Consider the following 16,986-nt stretch of genomic DNA (forward strand, 5'->3'; position numbering starts at 1 on the left):
TCCATCTTAACACCAGCACCCAGCTTCACTCAACGACCAGCAAGCCACAGTGCTGGACAACCTGTGCCAAACAACTACCAAAACAGGAACACAACCCCACCCATTAGCAGAGAGGCTGCCTAAAATCATAATAAGGCCACAGACACCCCAAAACACACCACCAGACGTGAACCTGCCCACTAGCGAGACAAGATCCAGCCTCATCCACCACAACACAGGCACTAGTCCCCTCCACCAGGAAGCCTACACAACCCACTGAACCAACCTTAGCCACTGCAGACAGACATCAAAAACAGGAGGAACTACGAACCTGCAGCCTGCAAAAAGGAGACCCCAAACACAGTAAGATAAGCAAAATGAGAAAACAGAAAAACACACAGCAGATAAAGGAGCAAGATAAAAATGCACCAGACCTGGGCTTCCCTGGTGGTGCAGTGGTTGGGAGTCCGCCTGCCGGTGCAGGGGATACGGGTTCGTGCCCCGGTCCAGGAGGATCCCACATGCCGTGGAGTGGCTGGGCCCGTGAGCCATGGCCGCTGAGCTTGCGCGTCTGGAGCCTGTGCTCCGCAACGGGAGAGGCCACAACAGTGAGAGGCCCATGTACCACAAAAAAAAAAAAAAAAAAAAAAAAGCACCAGACCTAACAAATGAAGAGGAAATAGGCAGTCTACCTGAAAAAGAATTCAGAATAATGATAGTAAGGTTGATCCGAAATCTTGGAGATAGAATGGACAATAGAATGGACAAACTGCAAGAATCAGTTAACAAGGACCTAGAAGAACTAAAGATGGAACAAGCAACGATGAACAACACAATAAATGAAATCAAAAATACTCTAGATGGGATCAATAGCAGAATAACTGAGGCAGAAGAACGGATAAGTGACCTGGAAGATAAAATAGTGGAAATAACTACTGCAGAGCAGAATAAAGAAAAAAGAATGAAAAGAACTGAGGACAGTCTCAGAGACCTCTGGGACAACATTAAACGCACCAACATTCGAATTATAGGGGTTCCAGAAGAAGAAGAGAAAAAGAAAGGGACTGAGAAAATATTTGAAGAGATTATAGTTGAAAACTTCCCTAATATGGGAAAGGAAATAGTTAATCAAGTCCAGGAAGCACAGAGAGTCCCATACAGGATAAATACAAGGAGAAATACGCCAAGACACATATTAATCAAACTGTCAAAAATTAAATACAAAGAAAGCATATTAAAAGCAGCAAGGGAAAAACAACAAATAACACATAAGGGAATCCCCATAAGGTTAACAGCTGATCTCTCAGCAGAAACCCTACAAGCCAGAAGGGAGTGGCAGGACATACTGAAAGTGATGAAGGAGAAAAACCTGCAGTCAAGACTACTCTACCCAGCAAGGATCTCATTCAGATTTGATGGAGAAATTAAAACCTTTACAGACAAGCAAAAGTTGAGAGAGTTCAGCACCACCAAACCAGCTTTACAACAAATGCTAAAGGATCTTCTCTAGGCAAGAAACACAAGAGAAGGAAAAGACCTATAATAACGAACCCAAAACAATTTAGAAAATGGGAATAGGAACATACATATCAATAATTACCTTAAATGTAAATGGACTAAATGCTCCCACCAAAAGACACAGATTAGCTGAATGGATACAAAAACAAGACCCTTATATATGCTGTCTACAAGAGACCCACTTCAGACCTAGAGACACATACAGACTGAAAGTAAGGGGATGGAAAAAGATATTCCATGCAAATGGAAACCAAAAGAAAGCTGGAGTAGCAATTCTCATATCAGACAAAATAGACTTTAAAATAAGGACTATTAAAAGAGACAAAGAAGGACACTACATAATGATCAAGGGATCGATCCAAGAAGAAGATATAACAATTGTAAATATTTATGCACCCAACATAGGAGCACCTCAATACATAAGGCAAATACTAACAGCCATAAAAGGGGAAATCGACAGTAACACATTCATAGTAGGGGACTTAAACACCCCACTTTCACCCATGGACAGATCATCCAAAATGAAAATAAATAAGGAAACACAAGCTTTAAATGATACATTAAACAAGATGGACTTAATTGATATTTATAGGACACTCCATCCAAAAACAACAGAATACACATTTTTCTCAAGTGCTCATGGAACATTCTCCAGGATAGATCATATCTTGGGTCACAAATCAAGCCTTGGTAAATTTAAGAAAATTGAAATTGTATCAAGTATCTTTTCTGACCACAACGCCATGAGACTAGATATCAATTACAGGAAAAGATCTGTAAAAAATACAAACACATGGAGGCTAAACAATACACTACTTAATAATGAAGTGATCACTGAAGAAATCAAAGAGGAAATCAAAAAATACCTAGAAACAAATGACAATGGAGACACAACGACCCAAAACCTGTGGGATGCAGCAAAAGCAGTTCTAAGGGGGAAGTTTATAGCAATACAAGCCCACCTTAAGAAGCAGGAAACATCTAGAATAAACAACCTAACCTTGCACCTCAAGCAATTAGAGAAAGAAGAACAAAAAAACCCCAAAGCTAGCAGAAGGAAAGAAATCATAAAAATCAGATCAGAAATAAATGAAAAAGAAATGAAGGAAACAATAGCAAAGATCAATAAAACTAAAAGCTGGTTCTTTGAGAAGATAAACAAAATAGATAAACCACTAGCCAGACTCATCAAGAAAAAAAGGGAGAAGACTCAAATCAATAGAATTAGAAATGAAAAAGGAGAGGTAACAACTGACACTGCAGAAATAAAAGAGATCATGAGAGATTACTACAAGCAACTCTATGCCAATAAAATGGACAATCTGGAAGAAATGGACAAATTCTTAGAAATGCACAACCTGCCAAGACTGAATCAGGAAGAAATAGAAAATATGAACAGACCAATCACAAGCACTGAAATTGAAACTGTGATTAAAAATCTTCCAACAAAGAAAAGCCCAGGACCAGATGGCTTCACAGGCGAATTCTATCAAACATTTAGAGAAGAGCTAACACCTATCCTTCTCAAACTCTTCCAAAATATAGCAGAGGGAGGAACACTCCCAAACTCCTTCTACGAGGCCACCATCACCTTGATACCAAAACCAGGCAAGGATGTCACAAAGAAAGAAAACTACAGACCAATATCACTGATGAACATAGATGCAAAAATCCTCAACAAAATACTAGCAAACAGAATCCAACAGCACATTAAAAGGATCATACACCATGATCAAGTGGGGTTTATTCCAGGAATGCAAGGATTCTTCAATATAAGCAAATCTATCAATGTGATAAACCATATTAACAAATTGAAGGAGAAAAACCATATGATCATCTCAATAGATGCAGAGAAAGCTTTTGACAAAATTCAACACCCATTTATGATAAAAACCCTGCAGAAGGCATAGAGGGAACTTTCCTCAACATAATAAAGGCCATATACGACAAGCCCACAGCAAACATCATCCTCAACGGTGAAAAACTGAAAGCATTTCCACTAAGATCAGGAACAAGACAAGGGTGCCCACTCTCACCACTCTTATTCAACATAGTTTTGGAAGTTTTAGCCACAGCAATCAGAGAAGAGAAGGAAATAAAAGGAATCCAAATCGGAAAAGAAGAAGTAAAGCTGTCACTGTTTGCAGATGACATGATCCTATACATAGAGAATCCTAAAGATGCCACCAGAAAACTACTAGAGCTAATCAATGAATTTGGGAAAGTGGCAGGATACAAAATTAATGCACAGAAATCTCTGGCATTCCTATATACTAATGATGAAAAATCTGAAAGTGAAATCAAGAAAACACTCCCATTTACCATTGCAACAAAAAGAATAAAATATCTAGGAATAAACCTACCTAAGGAGACAAAAGACCTGTATGCAGAAAATTATAAGACACTGATGAAAGAAATTAAAGATGATACAAATAGATGGAGACATATACCATGCTCTTGGATTGGAAGAATCAACATTGTGAAAATGACTCTACTACCCAAAGCAATCTATAGATTCAATGCAATCCCTATCAAACTACCACTGGCATTTTTCACAGAACTAGAACAAAAAATTTCGCAATTTGTATGGAAACACAAAAGACCCCGAATAGCCAAAGCAATCTTGAGAACAAAAAAAGGAACTGGAGGAATCAGGCTCCCTGACTTCAGACTATACTACAAAGCTACAGTTATCAAGACGGTATGGTACTGGCACAAAAACAGATAGATAGATCAATGGAACAGGATAGAAAGCCCAGAGATAAACCCATGCACATATGGACACCTTATCTTTGATAAAGGTGGCAGGAATGTACAGTGGAGAAAGGACAGCCTCTTCAATAAGTGGTGCTGGGAAAACTGGACAGGTACAAATAAAAGTATGAGGTTAGATCACTCCCTAACACCATACACAAAAATAAGCTCAAAATGGATTAAAGACCTAAATATAAGGCCAGAAACTATCAAACTCTTAGAGGAAAACATAGGCAGAACACTCTATGACATAAATCACAGCAAGATTCTTTCTGACCCACCTCCTAGAGTAATGGAAATAAAAACAAAAATAAACAAATGGGACCTAATGAAACTTCAAAGCTTTTGCACAGCAAAGGAAACCATAAACAAGACCAAAAGACAACCCTCAGAATGGGAGAAAATATTTGCAAATGAAGCAACCGACAAAGGATTAATCTCCAAAATTTACAAGCAGCTCATGCAGCTCAATAACAAAAAAACAAACAACCCAATCCAAAAATGGGCAGAAGACCTAAATAGACATTTCTCCAAAGAAGATATACAGACTGCCAACAAACACATGAAAGAATGCTCAACATCACTAATCATTAGAGAAATGCAAATCAAAACTACAATGAGATATCATCTCACACCAGTCAGAATGGCCATCATCAAAAAATCTAGAAACAATAAATGCTGGAGAGGGTGTGGAGAAAAGGGAACCCTCTTGCACTGCTGGTGGGAATGTGAATTGGTTCAGCCACTATGGAGAACAGTATGGAGGTTCCTTAAAAAACTACAAATAGAACTACCATATGACCCAGCAATCCCACTACTGGGCATATACCCTGAGAAAACCGAAATTCAAAAAGAGTCATGTACCAAAATGTTCATCGCAGCTCTATTTACAATAGCCCGGAGATGGAAACAACCTAAGTGCCCATCATCGGATGAATGGATAAAGAAGATGTGGCACATATATACAATGGAATATTACTCAGCCATAAAAAGAAACGAAATTGAGCTATTTGTAATGAGGTGGATAGACCTAGAGTCTGTCATACAGAGTGAAGTAAGTCAGAAAGAAAAAGACAAATACCGTATGCTAACACATATATATGGAATTTAAGAAAAAAAAATGTCATGAAGAACCTAGGGGTAAGGCAGGAATAAAGACGCAGACCTCCTAGAGAACGGACTTGAGGTTATGGGGAGGGGGAGGGGTGAGCTCTGACGGGGCGAGAGAGAGTCATGGACATATACACACTAACAAACGTAGTAAGGCAGATAGCTAGTGGGAAGCAGCCGCATGGCACAGGGATATTGGCTCGGTGCTTTGTGACAGCCTGGAGGGGTGGGATAGGGAGGGTGGGAGGGAGGGAGACGCAAGAGGGAAGAGATATGGGAACATATGTATATGTATAACTGATTCACTTTGTTATAAAGCAGAAACTAACACACCATTGTAAAGCAATTATACCCCAATAAAGATATTAAAAAAAAAAAAAGAAGCTTGTTTCATACCCACTGATTGATTTTAAGGGTAAATGTAAATGCAATTAAATTACCATTCATACATATACGTAAGAACCTAGTCTCCCCAACCCCAAACTGCCTTATGATACAGGAGTCAGAAAAACCCTACAGCACTGATGGAACCAAAGCAAATCACAATTGAACTTATCACATTACGTGGGATAATTATACAGCTGAGGGAAACACTAGGCCAATTCATGACCCACCGACATAATCATGCTACATGTCAAGGAAAGCTGAGCAAATGAGGTCAGCCTGTGCAGTGGGTGGGCAGTTGCCCAGACGGAGGCTTTATGAATGGGCTTCCCTCCGAAGCTCTATATCAGCAATTTTAGCACCACTTCGAGAAAGGAAAAAGAATTGGGCCCTTAAGTAGAGTTCCCCAAACTTGTCTGTTGAATTAATTGGAGCCCTTATTTAAAACAGATACCCGACAGAGCCCCAGATCATTCTTATTATCAGCAGGGCTGGAAAACATCAGGCTGGTCCAGCTCTTTACAAGTCAGCCTGGCTTCTGGCACTGACCATTAGCACAGGTGTACTAGATTGTTATTTCCATTCAAAAGTTTGTTTGCAAATGTTTGTGATTCCAGCAAAGCCCTCAGGGGATCTCCATGAATTAAAATGTAGGCACTGATGTCATCTCTCTGCCTAAATTCCCCACTTAGCACCTGCCCAACTGGTCCAGAAATTCACCCAGAGTTCACCTCAGAGACACACAAGGCCCACTGCTTCCTGGTAGAGAATCTCTGAAAACACACTGGAATGTATGAGGGACACGGACTCATTGTTCAGTGCTGCACTCAAACCATGGCTGCCTCCTTCTGATTGATTTGTTTACAACAGCAGTTCTCAAAGTGGGGTCATCAGCTCCTGCCTCAGCACCACCCAAGAACTTGTTAGAAATAAAACATCTCGAGCGGCATCCCAGAACTTCTGAATGAGAAACTCTAGGATTGGGCCCCAGAAATCTATTTTAATAAGCCCTCCAGGTGATCCTGATGTACTCTAAAAGTTTGAGAACCACTGGCTAAAATATATATTTTTTTCTTTCTCACTTATTTCAATATAGTGAACCAGTAAGTATTTAACTAGTTAGGCCTCTCAAGCATTTCTTGAGATTTTTCTATATTCAGTTAGAGGAAGGAAAAAAAAAAAACCCACCTCATTTCACATGATTGACATTCCTGCAAAGTGGTCTTGATTTGAGGACATCAAAATGAGATGATCAAAACCTGATGGTTAGGAAAGAAAGGCAGTATTTTAATTTCATTACTTTGATTATTTACGTTCATAAGCCATAGTCGCCTGATGAAGTCATTTTTTACAAAAACTATGGTCTAATCATACTGTAATTCCTCTTCAAGGTGCAACTTTTACATAGATTATGAGTGTTTCCATGTACATAATGCAATGTGACTCAGCAGCTCAGACTCTGAATAGTCATTCAGGACATTGTCCAAGGGGTGAAAAGAATTTTTTAAACCTAATGCTCATTTATGACTCAACTTCTGTAGTTCATTGGTAACATATATGTGAATATACTTTTACATAAACATGTTCTACATTTACAAGTGTATATAATAAATAAGGGTATGAGATGTATGTATAAATACATCCTATGCAGAGAGAGAAATGCTTGTAAATAAACAGGCTTTAAATGGGAGAAGTCCATGAAATATACACACAAATACATGAGGAAAACCATATTATGTAATACAATAGACTCTATTTAATAATTCTCACATTGATTTATAAAACTCAAAAAAACAAAGTTAAATGAACAGGAATTGAAAGCGCATGATGGATGCATCCCTCATAGCACTTAAATCTCTTCTACTTGATTAAAAATTCCTAGTTCCTCTTCACTGAATTGTTTAGAGTTTTTGAGCAGCCTCTGCCCTGATTAAAACAAATTAGCATCAAAGATCCCCTGTTGAATGAGAAATCATTAATTGAGAAACATGCAATGCTCCTTAATTACCTTTAGAACAGTGAGAGAACAAATAATCTCAGGTTCCACAGGGACCTCCTGCTCTGCACTGTGGACTCATTTCTTGTAGCTGCTGGAATAAAATTCAAGTTGCAAACACTATTGGGGAATATCAATGTGAGCTTCAGTAAACACAATGCCGATTGTTTATCTAAAAGAAAAATATCTAGATAACGACTAAGAAGGAAGAGAGAAAAGTGTTTTACTTTATTATCTTGTTGAGAGCTTTAAAAGTGTTTTACATATGCCAATAGTGACTGAGAAATAATGTGAGCTGTTCTTTCTGATACAAATTTTAATGCTTTGTGTAAAATACTTCATTTACGTAATTACCTGCTAAAATTTCAGATGCTTATGTACAGATGAGTAACTTTGTCACTTAACAGTGGAACAGAAAGCACCAGGGTCAAACTTCACCAAATCCAGCTTACAAATGGAAATTCAAATTATGATGCTGCACCTGTCATTTATTCCTTTATGTATCAATATAATAGTTACAAGAGCTTCTGTAGGCCAGTGAGATATGATGCATCCCTCTACCTTCAAAACCTAGAAACGCTGAATACTAACCCATGGGAAAAGCATTAGGAAATCAAATTGTTGTAGGTGTTATGACAATGTAAATAATATTACCAAAGGCTTACACACAGTGCCATCCGGACAGCCTTCTGATAACAACAGTCATATGGGACTGGATCTGAGGTTCTGAAAACTCTCTTTTCCTCATAAGCACCCTGGAAGGAAGGAAGCATGGTGTGTGAGACTTGTCATTCAGCTGAGGATAGAATCTTGGTTTTATTCTGCTTTTCCCGGGTCTCCATTTTAACCACTAGATCATGAGTCAACAGTCTTTGAAAAAATTGATGGAATTGATTCAACCCCCTCTGCTTCCTTGGATATTTTTGGTTCATGTATAGTTTACAGACTGGTTCATATAACATAAAGCACAAGACAGCCAAACAATGCTTCCATTTCGAATTGATATTAACGTGGTTAAGACACGATTCTGGAAATTTGCTTTAATTTTAGTGACACGAAGTGACTTGTTTTATAAGTGGAATTAAACTTTATACCAACAGTCATAGTAAATTCCAAACTTTGTAGAAATGACTAATTATTATTCTTTGTTTTCTATTTCACCAAGATGATATATTTGACATTGCCATAACCTTTGCAAATATTCTAAATAATCTCTTAGAGATTACACTGCAAGGGCAATTATCAAGACTACATCAAGAATATGTACACAAAGTAATTTGCACCAGAGAGAGAGAGAGAGATCATTAATTGCATTTATGAAGTGTGAAAGGATATAAGAATCTTATGACATACTGGAACAGTAGAAAAATTGTTAATTTTTTCCTCAAGGGATTCCCATGAAGGTATATTCTTTTTTGGCCATTCGACTTTAGGACAAAGTAATTCTCAATTCACTAATGTGCAAAACCCATGAGGTTCATATGTGCTGTCAACGTAAGAATTACTACTGAAAAGTCTACCACATAACCATCTTCTAAGTATGGTTTAGAAAAGGAAATTCTTGTCACTAAAACACTGCATATTATGTATAAAAACACAAACAAAACATCGTTACATATCCTTACAAACTTCTAGTTTGTAAAGCTCATCATGGACAACTGCTTCCTGAGAAACAAAATGATGCTATTTGGTATTTTTCCCTTACAGAAAAGTTGTTTCCTTTAACAGCCAACATCTTGAATTTCTGCATTGGAAGGTCAAACTGGAGCTGTCACTTCAGAAATCAGCAAGGAGTGGATGTTGTATATTCAGTCTTTGTTTCCTCTTCCAACTAGTTCATCTGCACATAAATGTTCAGGAGACCATATTTTTTTATACTCCCAGGACATGAGCTTCAAATGAACCTGGAGTTCTAACTCTCAGCAGGGAATAGTCCTGATAAGTAGAATATCCCGTTTGCCATTATCTATTTGTGTCGCAAGGTAATTCATTTTGGGTTGAAATCAAATTGTTTTAAGCTGAGCTGGTATTTTTATTGGTGTCCTTCCAGCCGGCCTTCCTTTTAAGTACCATCGTATTTCAAACAAGCTAGATCTAAAGGAAAAGATTACTGCTGCCAACGTGCGTTGTCACAAGGGAACAAAGATGTGCAAGACCTATTTTATGTTATTTATGTTTAAAGCATTGATAGTGGTTTGAGAGCACTAGTCTGCTGCTGGGGGAAATAAGCTGACTAATCAATGAAGGGTCAGGAAAGATGTGTGATGATGGGAAAGAAAATCTAAAACAATCTGGTGGTATTTGCTGTAAAATTACCATTTAAAGTTGAGGAAGGTAATATTTGCAGAATGTAATAGACACTGTAAAAATCCTGAAAAGCACAACTCTGAATTACCAGGTAACATATATCAGTGGTTTCTATTGCAATTTTATTATTTGGGAACTTTGGCACATATATGCCCTTTAGTGTTACCAAAAATCATCAAGAGAAGAATCGTTGCTTGGTGATTCCCTGAATTTAACCTTAAATCTTTTCATGGTGTAAGGATAAAACATTTAACTCTAATCTACTTCCTATTTCAACAACATAAGCCCATCACAACACCTAAGTAAGGTAGGTGAGCATTTTTATCCCAGGTTACTTAGAAATAGTTTAGACAACTGGTCCAAGGCATTAAAAAAAGTTGGCATTTGAGTTCACATTAAAACTCAAGCGTGTCCCACACAGGACCTATTCCAAGATAACTTATACATAACTGAAAAGCACACCATTTAAGATATCTTTCAGCAACAGGTGCGACAGAGGCACAAAGAACTGTTAGAAGAATTTGCTCACTAACGCCATTCTCTTAGGTGGATTTTCTAGAGTACAGCTCCTACCTGACCACGCACACAGCTGGTGTAAAGAGGCTTGTGCTTAAACAGCTATCTTGCCTGAGTGAAAATTTCACTTCTGCCCAAAATAAAAGTGGTCGAAGCTTTTGATGGTGAGGAGAATACAGTGTTTCTGCAGGGATCTTTGAGGGGTTCGGTTTCTTGTTCACTTAGGGCTGCTCCACAACCAGTCCTTGAACAGGGCAGAATTATCTCCTCAACAAACGGTGGGAGCCCTGGAAGGCAGACAGGTCAGAATGGGGGAGGGAGGTGCAGTTTCCAGAAGCTCGTGCAAAATACCATGTGGTCTCATATTTACAAAGCAAAATAATACCTGCTGTTTTCACTTGAATGGCTGGAGAGAGCAAAGCTCAACAGAGTGTATTGGCTGTTGTGGCTGTGCCAGGCCCCCTAATGCTAAACAAGCAGGGGAGTCTGCTGGAAATTGGAGAGGGAGTTGCACGTTTATCAGAAAGGGCCGTGGGTTAGACCTGAGAGAATGCCGGCCCCTCACTTCGGCCACTCACAGGTGACTTCTCTAAGGAAACCTCGTCAGGGCCAAGAAAAATAAATTTTGAGTTGAAATCTTCAAATCCCTTGATAACCACTGATCCACCATCAAGAAGTCGAAGAGGAACCTGTGCCAGGCTCGGATGTCCGGAGAAGCTGCTGCTTTCTGTTGTAAGGAAAAGGCGCTCCAGGATTCGACTCTGAGCTCTTCCTGCTTCAGACACATCTTCATCTGGGCTCCTCCCCAAAACTCTTCTCCCTCTTCTAACGCTTCTGGGGCATGCTAGCCAGGCTGGGCAAGTTTCTCAGGGCAGAGTGGTCCTCTTCCCTGGCCTGACCTCTGGGAGGTGTGGTGTAGGGCTGCCCAGAGGGGTCTGCTATTTTATCCCTCAGAGCACAGGCAGGACCCCCCTCAGGGTTAGGCCTCAGGTCAGGCCCTGAGCACAGGAGGTGCTCGGTCCTCCTGTGGGGTTGGAGAGAAGAGAGGTGTTTGGATCATCCTGGCTGCTCTGCCTTGGGAACACTGGACTGAGGCCCAGAAGAGCAGTAGCACGGACATAGGCCAGGACCCAGAGGGCAATGTGGGGACTAAACCCAAAGCTTGCCAAAGAACAAGCAGACTTTTCTTAGAAAACTCCTCAGCTGTGCCATGGCTGCACCAGTCTCAGAAAGAGGACTTTCATTGTAAGTAAGAACGACTTATGTAAACACATGGTCAGGGCAGAGACCCTCAGTTCTGGCTGGAATCCTGGTCACTTAGGCTCTTGTGAGTTTTGCTTCCATTCTCAGGAACAGTCAGTGTTCAGCATGTAATTCAAAGAGAACATGTAGAAAAGGCTAAGAAAAATCAGATGAAGAGAGAAAAATGGATTTTGAACGTGGAATTCAATGACCAAATTTTATAACCAAGTCTTAGACGGCAGATGGGCTTTTCCCGCAGTTGAATGCTTTTTCCTGGATGATCTTGAGAGGGTAAAAAATATATATAACAAAACTGCATTTGGCAATGGGGGTTGGAAGATCCAATGTTTTTATTTCAGTAATTAAACTCCTGATCAACAGCATACTATATCATAAAATGTTGGCTTTTTAAAGCAGGTTTGAACTTTCACACAATCTGTTGTAACACTGGCATGCACACCTACATACATATATACTGAGATGGTTCTCATTCATTTAAAAAATTTGATAAAACTAAAATGTTAAATGTACACTGTAATGAAAACACTGCTGTAACACCAACCAGATGGCTTGTATTCCTTGGAAAATTATTTAAAGCATTTTGACTTCGATAATTTCGTTATTTAAAGAAATTCTTCTAACTGTAAATAAAGGCAGCTCTTTGGCCAAGTGCAATGTCTCCTTAATTTGCCTAATCGTAAGAATCACCGAGGCGCTTATTAAGCATATGAATCTTCAGGGTTCATCAAGTCCTTCCGTATCTTAATCTCCAGAGGCAGAGGTAGGAATCTGCACTGACCCAGGCAGTCTTATGATCAAGTAAGTTCCAAACTCACCTTAGCAAAATAGCAAATGGTCTTTGGAAGCTGGTATTTTTTTTGTCTATGTGGGTAGCATTAGTTCATTTGATCAGTTTTAATTTTTTACAACTTTTTACACGAAACACTTTTCAAATCATAGTTTTATGTTCAATGAAAAAAAAGATGTATCATGTATGACAACTAAATGTAAGGATCGATCCTTCTTGCCAAATTTTGACGAGAAAGTGACAATTGATGTTTCTGTCTAAATGTCACCAAGCAGCGATTTAAAAAATGTTTTACTAATACTGTATATATTTTGAAAGAGTTAGAGCTGCTATTGACCAAAATATCCAAGTGGTTTTTCAGAAATCTCTATATCCTAGAAATTTAGGAACTTAAGTTTTCATGAAATCTTCATTTGCAAACACCTACTTGGCTTTTACCTATGGTGAAAAGATGAATGAAAAATTAATAGATGAATTCATAAAACAACAGGTAGGAAAAGAGCAGCCTGGTGGCCCCATGATTGTTAATACCAGCTACGCTGCACTGAGGGCCTGTCGTGGAAGCTTTATGTCTATTATCTTCTAGGCTCACAACAACTCTGCAAGGTGGGCACCAGTACCTTCCCTCACAGATGGAAAGTCTGAGGCTTCAAAAGGTTAAAACGTGCCAGCACCACACAGCTCAAAGCTGGTTGCAACATCTGTTCTCAGGTCCAGCCGCCAGTCTGCACTCTAAATGACCCTGCAGCAACACAAAGCCAGGTAGTCACTGCTGTCTTACTGGAACTCAGAAAATGAGATATTGAGAAGCACTGCAAGTAGCGATTACAGGTTGAAATATATTCTACTTGAAGTTTTCCTATTGAACATAACACAGTAGTATATGGCATACATTTTCCTTCTGTGTGTATCACTAAATAAATTTTCATTTAAAAGCAATTATGAAAATCCCAATCCTCTTAAAATGTATTAAATTGATCTGTAAGCATGTGCATCTTTTTCAATGAGAATTCTCTAACTGTCCAAATAGTGTCCCCAGGTTAATTTTTAAAACTCCATTCTACTTAACCAAAATTTTTCATATTTGGAAGAATAAGAAACCCTAAAATCTAAAGAATTTTTCAAAGTCATTCTAAACTGAAATGTACATAATTCTATTAAGATGAGTTTTCAAGAGAATCAGTCATTTAATGCCTAACTTCTTGAAGAGTATCTGCATATACTTGTGGTTTGATTAAAAAAAAAAAAAAAGAAGCTTCCAAGTTAGAAGTGTTTGGGGTGTGGGGAGAAAAAGAACATGACACAGATTCAAAGTGATTATCCCTAAGGTCTTTTCAATCCACTTCACCTGAGGGTGAAGAGTTTTATTGCCAGTAAAAAGCTTTGAAAAGTCGAGAAGATATTGCATAATTAGTCACAGAGTTAGCAATATTTGGCCAAGAAAGGTTTAGTATGACTTTAACTTAACATTGCGTTATGTCCCATAACTGTCTGAAATTCAAATTTCTGAATTTTAAGAATCTGATGGGATTCGAGGTGAATGAGGCTTGACAATTCTTTCACAGTCATTCTATTTGCTTAGCCTCTCTAAAAGCATAGCTGAAATAGATTTTACGTACAACTCTGTATGTTTCCGTATTTTTGTTATATATGCTTTCTCTCACGACAATTGTTACAGAGTATTAAACAAATTGGGCAATCATTTAATTTTTAAATGATTATATTTTTGTATTCACCAGTTTTGTCAATTTATTTTTCCAGGAGAAAAAAAATCAACATTTAAAGCGCCCCCCCGAAAAGCTAATAAAATTGCTTGTTTTCAGGAGACATTTACTAACTTCGCTCAATTTTCTTTTCTTTTTGAGAGAGAGAGAAAATATCATAGGGGGGGTAAAAACAACCAGCTCTACTCCCTAGCCCCCCAAAAACCCCATAGGCTATAGATTAAATTGATCTAAGAATCAGTCTTATTTTTAACGCATGGAAAATAGCAAAATTATCATGCCAACATAAGGAATATATACTATAATTCATAAATGCCTAATTATCAAAACAATGACATAGTCATGGTTAGATGCAACCTAGCAATCTTATATATGATGCAACTACATATTGTATGATCATTCCTGTTATATATTACATTCGTTCCCATCAAATTAAGTTGGCTATGTTTAAATGGCATTGTGAAATAAACATTTAATATCACAACAGGGTCATATTCTGCTACTGCACAACCATAGCATGCAAGTAACTATGCATTAGCTGTAAACAGTAAAGTGTCATTACCTTCCAGAAATCCAAAGAACGTGGTAAGTACATAGATAGTACTAAACATCAATTATAGTTAAATGACTTTCATATTGAACAAAACTACATTGTATAAAGCAGTTTTGGATGTCTCTGTCACTGCTCTCTACACACATTCTGTAGTTCCCTTGAAGTTAAGAAACTGCAGTTCCAAACAAGATCTGTTAATCTACCGAGTTCTAGTGAACCGTTGTCAAAATTAGGACACAAATGATTCTATGTTCCAATGTGAAAGCTGTCTTCTATCATTTTTCCTTTCTGCCGTAATTCAGATTTTTGAATCATTAACCATATGCTAAATGTGGGCAACAATGAACTTATTTTATTTCTTAAACTGGAGACTCTCTCATGACACCGATGCGCTTGTGTTAGAAACAGGAATACTGTAGATGCTTGCCAGCAAATGCTCTTCTCTCCTTGGATTCTAAGTGAAATAGTTGGCAGGAAGGAACCTGGGTCATATGATGACTTGGAGGAGGTGCTGTCTCTAAAATACTTTTCATAACGTTTGTAAAAAGTAGATAAAATCTAGCCGCTAGGAGAGGAAGGCCAAAAGAACATGATCTGTTCTTATAAAAATGCAGATGGAACATTTAGGTCTGATCCAGTGATTCCTAGGCAATTAAAAAATTACCATATTAGAGCAGAAGCTTGCACACTGTAAAATAACTATTTCAGCTCTCTTTAGCTTTGTGATATTGGAGGCTGGTTTGGGAAGGAGGGCAAAAATTGATTGCTGGACAGGCTTTTCCATGCTCTATCAGCCCTGATAATGAGTTAGGCAGTTGGCATGGACGACAGCAATGTCCTGTTCACTCAGAATTCTAATCAATCTCCTGTGAAGTTGCATACACCATCCATCCAAATGGACTCGTTTTAGTCTGCATTCCAGTTGGGTGGAAAATAGTCACATTTGAAAACTGAGTTCGGACATGATATGGTCCTGTGAAATACTTAAAGACACTGCTTACATAATACTAAATCAAAATCCTGCTTTTACGTTTACATGAGATAAAACAGCATTTAAAGCCGTTGCAATTGGTTCATTTCCTGTTTGTATACAAGTGACTTAAGTTTGCTTATGAGGCAAAAACTGTACAATTCTCATCATTCAGGCATTATAAAATGTCTTTCTTTAAAGTCTTGGGATATAAACAGTTTGGTTTATACGAATTACATATTTTTCATCTGCATTAAGAAACAATATACATGTTTTTCCAGAGTAATGTTATCTGTGATAAGCCTAAGATAGCCTTAAAAACTAACTTTATCACCTGTGACCATCAATACTGTTACTTTGATAAAACTCATTAACATTCTTTGGCCACTCGGGTCATTGACCATTTGCAGGGAACTGTATCTGGGCCTTGGGACCATACAGAGATTTGCCTCCATAAAAATCGAGGCCACAGACCAGCCTTAATGGAAGCCATTTACAAAGTCAAACATTACAGAACCTCCAGGAGCAGTTTCTGTTTCTCAGACACACGTTCCTTGACGTGTTGAGAGGTGGTGTTTTCGATTTCGGACTCCTGAAGTCTTGTCTTTACTATCTGAAGGCTTCTGTTGTGAAATATCTATTAGGGCACTGGCAATTGCAAGGCCTGGAAAAACAGGAAAAAAACCCACTTAAATGTTTGGTTACATATTTCTGGGATGGCAACAGTGGTGGCCTAGCATTGTTTTACATTCAGCAATCAAACATTTAGCTGCTTATTGGAAGTAGTTTACCCTTTACTTAAAATATTTTTTTAATTGAAGTATAGTTGATTTACAATGTTAATTATTGCTGTACAGCAAAGTGATTCAGTTATACACATATATGTTTTAAAAAAAAATTTCTTACCTTGGACATACGAACTGTACACATGAAGAAGAGCAAGGATCTAACAAAATTAACTGAGTGACATTGGACAATCAAATCAGTGTGTGACAAAACATCACAATCAGTTGTGGATATGACTCCACACCTTTCTATGTCTGAACACACGTTTGTTCTAAAAGTATAAAGAATTTTCAGTATTGTGTGTGTGTGTGCGTGTGTGTGTGTGTGTAACAAAAGTCA

General features: G+C 38.2%; 1 protein-coding gene across 2 annotated transcripts in view; it reads right to left on the bottom strand.

Annotated features, from left to right (window-relative positions):
* Window positions 1-7,201: 7,201 nt before the first annotated feature.
* ATRNL1 (attractin like 1) overlaps window positions 7,202-16,986 on the bottom strand; it is a 683,154-nt gene continuing 673,369 nt past the window's right edge. The window contains exon 28 of one of the 2 annotated variants that reach the window (XM_060286203.1): window positions 7,202-16,525. In XM_060286203.1, the coding sequence (XP_060142186.1) occupies window positions 16,401-16,525 (125 nt within the window). In that variant the 3' untranslated portion in view covers window positions 7,202-16,400. The remainder of the gene's footprint in view (window positions 16,526-16,986) is intronic. The other variant, XM_060286202.1, reaches the window with a different exon arrangement.

Source organism: Globicephala melas, chromosome 16 (assembly GCF_963455315.2).
Source record: "Globicephala melas chromosome 16, mGloMel1.2, whole genome shotgun sequence".
Taxonomy (NCBI): domain Eukaryota; kingdom Metazoa; phylum Chordata; class Mammalia; order Artiodactyla; family Delphinidae; genus Globicephala; species Globicephala melas.